This window comes from Cervus elaphus, chromosome 20 (assembly GCF_910594005.1).
Source record: "Cervus elaphus chromosome 20, mCerEla1.1, whole genome shotgun sequence".
NCBI lineage: Eukaryota > Metazoa > Chordata > Mammalia > Artiodactyla > Cervidae > Cervus > Cervus elaphus.
In genome coordinates, this window is record NC_057834.1 from 99,279,470 (window position 1) to 99,292,057 (window position 12,588).

General features: G+C 37.9%; 1 protein-coding gene across 1 annotated transcript in view; it reads left to right on the forward strand.

Annotated features, from left to right (window-relative positions):
- Nucleotides 1-12,588, forward strand: part of SLC35D1 (solute carrier family 35 member D1) — a 46,013-nt gene that overhangs the window by 3,425 nt on the left and 30,000 nt on the right. Inside the window, exons 5-8 of the mRNA XM_043876592.1 lie at nt 469-540; nt 1,095-1,163; nt 3,332-3,434; nt 7,035-7,127. Coding sequence (XP_043732527.1) covers nt 469-540; nt 1,095-1,163; nt 3,332-3,434; nt 7,035-7,127 — 337 coding nt within the window. The remainder of the gene's footprint in view (nt 1-468; nt 541-1,094; nt 1,164-3,331; nt 3,435-7,034; nt 7,128-12,588) is intronic.

Sequence of the window (12,588 nt, forward strand, 5' to 3'; positions counted from 1 at the left end):
TGTTTGATTAGTGTAAGCAAAATACTCTGGGAATTCAGAGGAAGAAAGAATTACTGCCACAAAAGGACAATCAAGGAATGTTTTATAGAATAAAATGATCACCAATGTTGTTTGAAGGTTAGGGCTTGGAAGGGAGATCAGGCTAGAAAAGAAAGATCTTTTAAAGACCAACATGAGTATGTCTAACATAATAAGCTGGGTAAAATTAAAAAGTGACTGTTACTAGTCTTTGATAACAGATGTATATTTTCTACCATTTTGTAATTAGTTTTTCGCTTCTAGTAGTTTTTAAAAGCAACCCTCTGAGACTTTTAAATACTTTCTATAGAGAAGTAAGGATTTAATTTAGTGACAGATTAGTCAGCATGGACTTTTTATAATGGAAAAGGTTAGCATTATTTTAAAATACTAATTTTGGAGAATCAAATTTTACTCTACCTAAGTATTTTTTCGTTTGTTTTTTTTCAGCTTGCCAATGTTTACAGTTCTGAGAAGGTTCTCCATCCTGTTTACAATGTTTGCTGAAGGAGTTTTACTCAAGTGAGCTAAATTTCTAATGTATTTAGTCTTTAACAAGTTTTTAGCTCCCTGAAAAGGTGTCCAGCATATGTAAGATATTCCAATTGTTTGTGTTGTTTTACTTTATCTTTTGAGTTTAAGCAGCTTTCTTCCTTTGCCATAGGAATTAATAGTTTAGGACTTCCTTATGGAAGCCTGTCTGAACATGAGGTATGCTTTCAAGAATTCCTATACCTACTGAAGCCACTGGGTGAAGCTGAGTCAGAAGTTCAGTATGGGTTTTAAATCATATTCATGACTACGCTGCTTTACTACAAATGTGTGTGACTATTTTCTGACTAAAGAAATCTGATTTGCAAAAATGTAAACTCAATAATAATAACATAAGAATAGGGAATAAGCATACTTATTTATATAAGAAAATAAGTTTTTGCTTCATTAGAAGAGTTCTTTTAAATATCCAATTCCTTGGAATCATTTGTTTATAGTTTTTTTGGAAGAAAACATATTTTTGTTGGAAAATGAGTGTTTGTAAATAACTAAAGCCACATGTATATTTTTAAATTATTTTATAGGAAGACTTTTTCTTGGGGTATTAAGATGACTGTATTTGCAATGATTATTGGAGCCTTTGTAGCTGCAAGGTAAGATGTGGGCCCGTATAAAACCTATGAGAGTGCATTAGAATTTGTCAGTACTTACTGATAATAAATGATTAATTACCAATGAAAAGAATTTTTTATAGACTAAATAAGAACCATGTCTTTGAAAGGTATTCAGAGACTTCAAAACGTTAAATCTTTTTGGTTGTATGACGATTAAGGCTAGCAAAATCAGATTCTTGGGATTCTTAAAAGTTAAATTCATGTAATTTAGAGTTTATTATGCTGTCTTCTATTTATTGAGTGCATACCATATGCCATTCCATATGTTGGTATTTTACACATACTATTTATGTGTTTTTCACAACTACACTGAATGGTATGGGTATTATTTTCCTATTTATGTTAAGGAAATGAAAATCTAAGTTCCATAACTTGCTCGAGGTCACATAGCTATTAAATGGCAGACCTGGAATTTGAGTCTATGCCTGACTGCAGAGCCTGTGTTCTTTTATAAACCGTGTAGCATTCTTTTCCTTTGCATGCTGCTAAAGAAAATGGTGTCGCAGAGAAGGCAAATGATTGTGAATTATTTGCCTTACGGGATAATAAATAACAGAATTGCTTTATTTGGCTTCACCTAAGGAGTCACAAATGCCAAAACTTGGATATTCTATTAAATTATTAAAGCTTTTTTCCATTGTTCTTAAGTTTTAATTTTAAAATGAAGAAAATGTATATCCAGAGACTCAGAAAAGTAGTACTTGCTTTGGCAGCACATATACAAAGACCCAGAAAATGGAAATGATGAGTAGAAGTCTTCTACAACATTTTACTCAGCCCAGAGCATGCACGTATGGGTTTGCTAATGTTGCAGATTCTACCTGACATATATTTTCCATCCGGGAGTTCCAGTGTGCTTCTTGAATTGGCTCATTGACCTTTATCATATCCCTGTAATACAGGTGCGTGTGTGGGGGAATATAAGTCAATTCTGTTCCACCCTAACTCTCCCAGTTAAATTTCATTCTAAAAAAAAATGTAATTAGTTACTAGAATTTTGTTATATAGCTGACTGCTTTTCCCTCTAGGTAATCTTGCCTTCTTGGAGAAAAATTCTGTGTGAATCGCCTACCATTCTTTTTAAAAGTGCCCTGCTAATAAGCTTGGATCCCACCGAAGCTGGTGGGATCCAAAATTGAACCAAACACAGGAGTTTCTCCGAGATAACTCTAACCTGCAAAAAGTTTCTGAGGCAGATTGCTATCTGGCCCAGCCTTATCTCATTAGAACCTTTTACTTGGGAAAGAAATTTGGAGGAAGAGTTAGAGGGTTGTCAGGCTGCTTGGAAGAGGGAGTGGTCATTAGGTAGTTCTGCCCGACATTGCAGTGGCATAGAGCTGCTCAGAAGTCTGTCCCATGGAGTAGTTGAACTCCAAAGAGATAACACCTTTGCAGAATCACAGAATGTGGGGCCCCTAGGCTAGGGTGCTAGGGTATTTTAGCTAGGGTGCTAAAGTATGCTGATGGCATATTCTTCTTAGATTTTCATTTATTCTCTTCAGTTTACTAAGTTCTTCTGCCTGGTGCTCTGCAAAATACTAAGAAACTTCAGTTTCCCTAGTCTCACTAGTTATATGTAGTAGGCTTACTGGGAAATTATTTTAAGTATTTGAGTCTACGCTGTGTACTTAGACACTAGTGTAACATGATCTCAGAACTAACTGCAATCCACACTTCAGAAATTCCACCCAGTGGCCCAGCCATCTATGCAAGATAACCCTATCTTTTGTGTGAACCTTTGAAAAATGACATGTTAACAACTTCATTCTCCTTTTGGTTTCCTTATCTGTGAAATTGAGCTCTGATGCCTTCTGCTTGCTTCAGATGTACTGTAATGGTGAATTTGGTTGATTCTGTCTTGCCTGACTTTGAATTAAGAATAGTGTGCTATTAACTGACAAGGCTGATTATTTCTAATGACTGTGTTTAAGCATTAGTGCTTCTCATTTCTGCAGACTGCCTTACTGATTATGAAATTGCAAACTGTAACCTGGAGCCAGGAAATACTAGTAGCTGATAAAATGTGTAATATTCACTTACAGAGATAAGCATATGTTCTTGGAAATATTGTAGTTCAGATCTATTTAAAATTTAATGCATGTTCTTTAAATGTTAGTTGTTATTAAAGTGTTGTTTTTGTTTTGCAGCTCTGACTTGGCGTTTGATCTGGAAGGATATGTTTTTATTCTGATAAATGATGTCCTGACAGCAGCAAATGGTGCCTACGTAAAACAAAAATTAGATTCAAAAGTAGGTAGCAATCTAACGCTTCTTTAAGAGATGTTTACTGATACTGGGAATGGTCATGTCAGTCCTTCAGGGAAAAAGTGGAGAATAAAGGAAGATACTTAGGAAAGATGAGAAAGACTAGGGAATCTCTGAGGGTAAAATGCCTGGACCTTGGTGCTCATGTAAGAAACTTTATTTTCTAATTAGCAATTAGATTTTACTGTTGGCTTTTCTGGAAGGGACTGGGTGAATATTGACTTTGAGTGGGATAGTGATATAAGAAATGTTCATTAGAGAAAAGTGTCATGAATGTTCATGGCTATGTCCTGGAGGAGTTGGTGAGGGACCTGGACAAGAGAGAAGTATCTGGAAGCCCTTGAGCAGATTTCAGACGTGATTTAGGAGCTGCAGAACAAGAATGGACTTTGCATATTTGTCCTGCAGACAGTTGCCCCTCAGTATCTTTGGTGGACTGGTTCCAGGAACCCCTGAGATTACAAAAATCCTTGGATGCTCAAGTACCTTATATAAAATGGAGTAGTATTTACATGTAACCTATGCACATCCTCCCATATACTTTAAATCATTTCTAAATTAACCTAGAAGATCTAGGGACAGTACAGATCTCTATTTCCAACAACTTTTCTTTGAACACACCTTTTATGTCTTTTTCTCCATTTATTTGCCTTGATGACTATGTGATGGTTGCATTTTAATGGAAGCTACTATTAAAACTTTTTATCTTTGTACTATAGCTAGAGAAAAGGGAGCAGTTTGAGATTTAGTTTTGCTCTGTGTTTTGCTGCTTTGGAAATAGGTAGGAATAATAACATTTTATTAGTCCACCAGCCTTAGCTGTCTAAAACAGTACTGTCCAGTACAATTCTGTAATGATGGAAATCTGTTATTTCTTCCTATCCGTTAATGGTAGCACCTAGCCACACATAGCTGTTGAGCACTTGAAACGTGATGGCCTAATTGAGGAACTGCAGTAGTAGTTTAGTGTAATTGTAATTAAATTGAAATAGCTGCATTTGGCCTGTGACTACTGTGTTAGATAGCACAACCTAGAGTACAGCCTCAGTTCAGTTCAGTCACTCAGTCGTGTCCTGACTCTTTGGACCGCGTGGACCCCATGGACCGCAGCATGCCAGGCCTCCCTGTCCATCACCAGCTCCCAGAGTTTACTCAAACTCATGTCCGTCGAGTCGGTGATGCCATCCAACCATCTCATCCTCTGTCATCCCCTTCTCCTTCTGCCTTCAATCTTTTCCAGCATCGGGGTCTTTTCACATGAGTCAGTTCTTTGCATCCAGTGTCCAGAGTATTGGAGTTTTAGCTTCAGCATCAGTCCTTCCAATGAATATTCAGGACTGATTTCCTTTAGGATTGACTGGTTGGATCTCCTTGCAGTCCAAGGGATTCTCAAGAGTCTTCTCCAACACCACCGTTCAAAAGCATCAATCCTTCGGTCCAACTCTCACATCCATACATGACTACTGGATTACGTCCTAGAATGTAGAAAAAAAGCGAAGATGGTTTCTGTATTTTATTTTATTCCAAGGGGTGTCCTTTAGTTCCTCATTCAGAAATGACTTGTGACTTACTTGTATTAGAACTTTTAAGCATATTGATCTGCTTTTCATAGTTCATGGATTAGGAGCAACAATCCTTTCTAGAGGAAGAGGCTTACCAGCAGTATAAAAGGTTGGCTAATAACAGGAGAAACAGGAAAACTGTGACAGTCAGGTGGACTACTCAAAAATGGCAACATCATGTAAAAACACAGTATATAATGCATATTTATGATGATGCCCTAAATTAAATTTTAGTCGATGTCCTCTGTTTAAGAGGACAGGAGAAAAGAGATTCAGAGCAGCAAGTAAAAAGAAAAAACAACAGTTTGGCCTTTGTCAGTTGTCTGGGTGGGGTGTGTGTGTAGCATCCTCTGCTTCCTGGATAACACATCTCTTGCTGAGGGGGCACCTGAAGTTACAGGCTGCTTTGCCCTACTATGGCTTTTTTCTTGCTGTCTGAGATGCTTTCAGTATATCTGGAGTTTTATTACCTATAATTTTAAAACCACTTGTAATCATGGTTCTTTGAGCATGAATCCCATGGCCTAAGGACTTAGTGCTGTATTTCAGACGTGAATGCAGCTCCTGAATTTAAAACATTTTTAACTTTAAAGAATTCATACAAATAACATGTATTTATAATAGAAGTGGTAGAAAACATAGATAAACAAGAGGAAGAAAATATAAATCTCTCTTAATTCCACCATTGAGTGAGAAGCACTGTTTCGGTAGATACCCTTTTGTAGGAATGTATGTGTTTGTATATGCATGTACACACTTAACTATGAGAAAAACTTAAAAGAGTGGTGATAACTAATGTTTTTTCTAATTTGTATTTTTCATTTAGTACTGTTTCATGAACACCTTCCTTACCAGTGTTACTAACCATTTTTAGTGGCTGCATAACATTTCATTGTATGAGTGTATCATAGTCTAATCGACTAGCTTTCTATTGTTGCATCTTTGTTTCCAGTTTTTCAAAGCTGCTTTTGATAAAGCACAGGGATGTTCTGTAATAACCTAAGTGGGAAAAGAATTTGAAAAAGAATAGATTTAACATGTATATGTATGACTGAATGACTTTGTGTACACCTGAAACTAAGTAACACAACATTGTTAATCAACTATATGCCAATATAAAATAAAAACTTTTTAAAAAATCACTGAAGAAAAAAAATCTGCTTTTGAGAAGGTAGTTTGACTTTTCATATCAGTTGGTGATCTTTCAATCACAGAAGTTAGGCAGATATTATGGCCCTATCCTCACTACTCCTTTATCCCCTGAACTCTAGGACTGCTTTTTCAGGTGATGGCTTCCTGCTGAATGTCCCAGAACTGTGTGAATCACAAGTAGATCCAGAGTTCTCATAGGTTCCCTGTGTTTGAAGATGTGTGCAGTCCTTTTTTGCTCCCAAGTAGCTGAGGGCACAGCTAATCATACCATGTTTTGGGAATTGTAGGGTAATGGTGATCTTTTTCTTTTTGTCTCCTTTTTTTTTTCTAGTAATCTTAATCTTCATTGTATTTCCCATGTACATTTTCAGAAATAACTTCAGAAATACTGGGAAGTTAAGTCTGTCTATGTTGTTCTAGGTGTGAGTCTGTGTGTGTGGATCTGGCCTTCCTTCTCTCTTAAATCGCACTGTTACGTTTCTGGAACAGCCCAGGACTAATCTGGGGACTTTTGATTCCGTTCTGGAAAGGGAAGGGCTCCAAGGACATGTCTCTATAGAGAGATATGTTTTTTGTTCAAAATAACTTATTTTCTCCTTGCTGTTTTGAGACAGCCACTTGATATCATTTTTATTTCTCTGATTTTAAGTACTCAAGGAACTTATGTCAAATAAACTAAAAATCTTGTAAGTTTGCTTTTTTTTTTGAAAGTTTAGGTTATTTCTTAGTGTTTGCAAAACTTCTGACTTAATGTGCTATGTATATTGTGGGGGGAGTGGTGTGTGTGTATAATGGGGGTGGTGCTCTGTTCAGGGTTGTCTCCATCTATCTGCTGGAACCAAATGAACCACCTAATTTTTTACTCTCCTAGGAGCTGGGAAAATATGGTCTGCTCTATTACAATGCACTGTTCATGATTCTGCCCACCCTGGCCATTGCATATTTTACGGGAGATGCCCAAAAGGTAAGACTTTCTAATTATGGCTTCAATCATGCCTTATGTTTTGGAACTTTATTTTTATTTGTATGACCAAAAGATAGACAGTTGGGTTGTTAAAAAGTAATGTTCTTATTAAGTGACCAAAAACCAAGAATTTACTTTTTAGCTTACTAATGTCATGCTAACCTTTTTGGATAGTAGTAAAATAGCTTAAAATAGCTCTGGCTGTCAACATAAAAATAGTGCATGCCGTCTATCGTCCTTCTCTTACATGCCAGAAGGTTAGAGGAAGGGAACTTTTACATTTCTGCTAAACTACAGATAGGAATAGTAGCAACTATCCTTGAAAAACAAAAAATGCTGAAGTAGTAGAATTCATCAAACCTAAACAAAATGCTTGGCATCTCCAGAAGCTCTCCGTTTTGGTGACAGTTGTTATGCTGGCTTAAATCCCAGACTGTTTTTTTCCCCTCAGGAGATATTTAGCCCAGTGGTGACTTAACCACATAAATAGCAACTAATATAGTAGTTAACTCCTTTTCTGCAAATGTCTAGCTAAATTCAGAATAACATAACAAGCTAAATCCAGACAGGAATTTTTCTCTGAAACAAATGCATATTCATAGGATAAAAATTGGTAACATTTTGTTAGAATTCACAAAATTTTGAGAACTTAATGGAAATCTAGAATTCTGCCAAGGATTTTTGTACCAGAAGTCCTTCTAATGATTCCCCTGGCTAGTAGTTTCTTCAGAATAAATGTGTTGATTATTTATTCTAATGACAGTGACAAATTCCATAAATCAGTCAGAACCAAAGTAAAGCACAGGTTTTTGGAAATAGTTAGGCTGTTAAAAAAAAAATCAGCTGTAGGAGAAGAGTGACTGCTTATAAAGCTATTTTTTTTTTTTTAATCAAGAGCTCTTTCTCGTAAAACTGGCATAGAACATATGTAAATGTTTTAATGAATAGAGTATTGAATAAGTTTTTTTTGTGGCTGTGAAAAAAGTGGGAAGAGAAACTAACATTTATTGAGTTCTTGTTATGTGCTACTCACTTTATGTGTATATAGTGTGATATGGTCCCCAAGGATTCCCTGATCGCTCAGTTGGTAAAGAATCCACCTGCAATGCAGGAGACCCTGGTTCAATTCCTGGGTTGGGAAGATCCCTTGGAGGAGGGATAGGCTACCCACTCTAGTATTCTTGGGCTTCCCTTGTGGCTCAGCTGGTAAAGAATCCACCTGGAGTGCGGGAAACCTGGATTTGATCCCCTGGAGAAGGGAAAGGGTAACCCAGTCCAGTATTCCAGGCACTGTATAGTCCATGGGGTTGCAAACAGTTGGACATGACTGAGCGAATTTCACTTTATGGATCCTGTAACAGCTATGGGAAATTTGAATTAACCCTATTTTAAAAAAAAAGTTAAAATTTATTTTTATTTTATTTATTTGGCTGCATTGGGTCTTAGTTGCAGCACGTGGGATATTCAGTATTACTTATGGCATGCAGGATCTTTAGTTGCTGCATGTGGGATCTAGTTCTCTGACCAGAAATTAAGCCCAGGTCCCTTGCATTGGGAGCTCAGAGTCTTAGCCACTGGACCACCAGGGAAGTCCCTGAATTAACCCTGTTTTATCATTGTGGAAATAGAAGTTCAGAGAGATTGAATAACTTGCCCAGCATCATACTGTCAGCGGGGTAGTAGAGTCGGGCTTAAACCCAAGCCTGATTGCAGGGACCATGGTCTCTTCAGTGCTCTGCCTACCTCTAGCTAACCCGAGCAGAAGCACCCTCCACCCTTTAGCTTTGGGGCAAGAATGTAATGTAAAATAACTCGATACCTCATGGCAGTACAAATGTTCCAAATCTTCAGGCCAATTTGTACATGAGAAAGTTGGAAGAGTTAATGTGGCTAGGTATTCTACATGAATGAAAATATGTAATTTTCATTAATTTGAAACTGACTAGTAGCTTGTAGCTACTTGAAAAAATTGACTGAAGGAGGTATTTCTTCATTCCAGAGTGATGATCATTTAACTAGAAGTTGCCTGCCAGGTTGTAGCAAAATTCATGCATGTTTTGAAGTTCACTAACGTACTTTCAATTTTACATGCTTCAATATAAGTGTTTACTTATAGTGGAAAAAATGACTTTGCCACCTATATTGGGATGAGATTTAGATTTTACTCTTCTTTTTTAAGGCAGAGGAGTGGAATTTGAGTAATCTTTTTGTTTTTCTTAAAAATGCCAGGCAAAGGTCACGAAAGGTTTTTTTTTGAAAGAATAATGTTTTTAAAGAATGACAGAATTTATCTAAATGCTTTCAAGTTGGGATGATAAACTAATTAGGGAGACTAAACTCATTTGCTTTGTGATCAACCCCATCAGTGTTTTTGGGTTTCACATGTTTGTTCATCCTCATTCTTATTATCAATTACTATGATTCTTTTAAAGTATGGACCTACTGGCTGGCAGGCTTAAAATCTCAAGCTCTTTTTCTTAACTTTCTCTCCTTCTAATATTCTCGGGTAGTTATTTAGTGCTGTTATGTGTCTCTGGGCTCAGGTGATATGAAAGAAAGATGAATTAGGTGGTATTCTTGCTTCTGAGGATCATTTAGTTGTCTTGGGGAGCAGACCTGTCAGCATCAGAGTCATCAGTGAAATAGGTTCTGTGGGAGAACTGTTGGGGGCATTGTGGGTTGGAAAATGTAAGTTGATCAATTCCACCTCCTTGCTGGAGAGGGAATGACTATCTTATGGAACTTTGTGTACAAATAGAATGAAAATACAAATGATATGAATAATCAGTACTCTTTGGTAGGTTTTGAATTAAATTTGGCACTTAGGAACTCCAAGAATTCTGATTTTGATTCTGTTTCTAAATTCCTTTGTTTCTAAGTTTTTGTATGCTTGTAACTACAATTTCAAATTCAGTTCAGATTCAGTCAGTTCAGTATTTCTGAGCATATTTCTTGTGCTGTGAAAGCCCTGTGCTAAGTTCTCTTGGGAATATGTGAGAAACACAACACAGTCTGCCACTCTAGGAAGACATTTGACATGCTACAGAGGTGTGTAAGATCCAGCACCAAAGTGTATGCCCGTCAGTCACTACTATCAGTGTTGTAGGAAGAAGCAGGTGTGGGTGAAATATCAAGCTTGGCTTGTTAGAGAAGATAGGGCTGGGTTTCCTGATCCACCAACTGCAGCAAGCAACACTGACCTGTTCTGTGAGTGTCATCATTAGAGGTACAACTTACAGAAGTGGTTGAATGGTTTGCTTTTATTGATCAGCACAGAAGCACTGGGGGGAAGCCATAGATGCCTTAACATGTCCCAGAGGCTCATGGTATCCTACCAGAGGTTGCTGTTGATTCCTTCCACTGAAAGGTTCAGTTTCATAGTCAATGGACTGCTTGTCTGAAGTTCTGGCAAAAGGGTTCACATTACAGAGTAGAATACATGGCAGGATTTCAAGTAAGTGTTTTCTCTTAAGTCCAGTTCATGTTCAGTGTGTGTGTTTTAGGTTGGGTTTCCCCTTCAATATATGTGTATGTATAAGTGGGCAAACATTCATGTATGTGCATGTATTTTTTTTTTTAAAAGAGTGGAAACTTTTTGGTGTGACAGTTTAGCTTTAAATAGAACTGTTCCATATTAACAATTTCAGTCTACTTCTGGTGTTCAAGTAATACTTCACCTATAGGATATGGTGCTTTGTACCTGATAAGATGCTTCCGTGTTAATCATTTTTCCCTCACCTTCATTGTGTACCTGTGTGGTAGGTTGTTAATCTGGTTTGTAGAGGTTAAAGACACGCTTGAGGTTACCTGATGACAGAGTTTAGTACTAGAACCACTCTGCCTTTTGTTTGTTTCTTTGTTTGACCATACCATGCAACTTGAGGGATTTTAGGTTCCTGACCAGGGATCAAACCTGGGTCCCCTGAAATGGAAGCGCAGAGTCCTAACCAGTGGACCACCAGGGAATTCCCTAAAACCAGTCTTTCTGACTCCAAGGAGATCTCTTGCTGTTTGCCTGATCACATCTATCTCCCAAAGCCATTTGCTGACTCCCTGACTGACTTTTTCCCCTGTTCGGGACTGTGCATACAGAACAAGTTATTGAATGGAAGAGATATCTCAGATTAATATTAGAAGTGGAGTCTCTGCAGCTTGGCTTTGTTGTTAATTGTTTACAAATAATTACTTCATTCAACATATATTTATTGAGTGCTTCTTATATGTCAGGTGCTGTTTTAAGTTAAAAACACATGCCGTTGCTTCAAAGGAGCTTACATTCCAATGGTGTAAGATAGACTACACATAAATTATATAGTAAGAGCTATAAAGAGAGATAAAACAAGGAAGAGAGTGATTAGGGAAGTGCTATTTTGGATAAGATGATTAGGGAAAGCATCTTTATAAGCTTCGTTTGAGCAGACACTGAATGTTTGGACTCAGAGACCAGTTGGTGTGGCTCCTTAGAAGGGGTAGTCTAGGCCAAGTATTCTAAGGGCTGAGGTAGGAGCTTGTTCACAGGGTACGTTTTCTGAGGAGGTAAATACCAGGAGAAGTCAGAGTGGGCCTTGAAAGATGTAGAGGCAGAGAAACAAAAGGTACGTTCCAGGTGGAATTGACAACCTGGGCACAGGCACAGCCCCAAGGACCAAAATCTTCCGTGTGGTTAGAAGGTGTTAGTCAAGGACTTCGGAGCTTTTAGCAGAGAGCCTTTAGAGAGCGTGTGGTTCCAGCCTCTTATCTCACAGATGAGGGAACTGGGCCCAAAGAGGGCTCTGGACTAGACCCCAGATTTCCTGCCTCTACAACTAGTGTCTCCCTCTTCCTGCCACACCACACCCCACTTCCTTCTAAGTTGGAACCAGTGCTAGGCACAGGAATTTGAAATTTACTGTTTCGATAACGACACATCCCTAAAAGTTTGTGACATAAGTGGTACAGCTGAGAGAACTTGGGGCCAGAATGCAAAAGACCAGCAACCTCCAGGTCTGTTTATGAGCACTGTCTGGCTCTGGGCAGGTGCCCTCTGCTCTCTAGGCCTGCTTTGTCATGCGGTAACTGAGTAGGTTGGATCCACTAAGTTGATGGGTTCTGTAGGTAGGGCCTCTTCAGGGCTGAGACAGCGTGTCTGAGGCGTAGAAGGCATGCCAGTGTGGAGACTGAGCTGCTTTTCCTGACAACTGGCACAATCCCAGTTGCTCCCTGACTCCTGGGAAGCTATGCTGATAAACTGCTCTCATCTATTGGGCTTACGGCTTTCCTGACCTAGAGCTATTTTGTTTGGAAGCTCTCTGTTGAATGAAGGTTGTCAAGATAAATTGTTAAATGAAGAAGTGCAGTGTAAAATAGTGCATCTGGTATACTAGCTTTAGAATAAAATACAAAGGAAAAAATAAAAATATATGTACACATTCATTTAATTTACTATTAAGTAAAGAAACTATGGAAGAATATACATGAAACT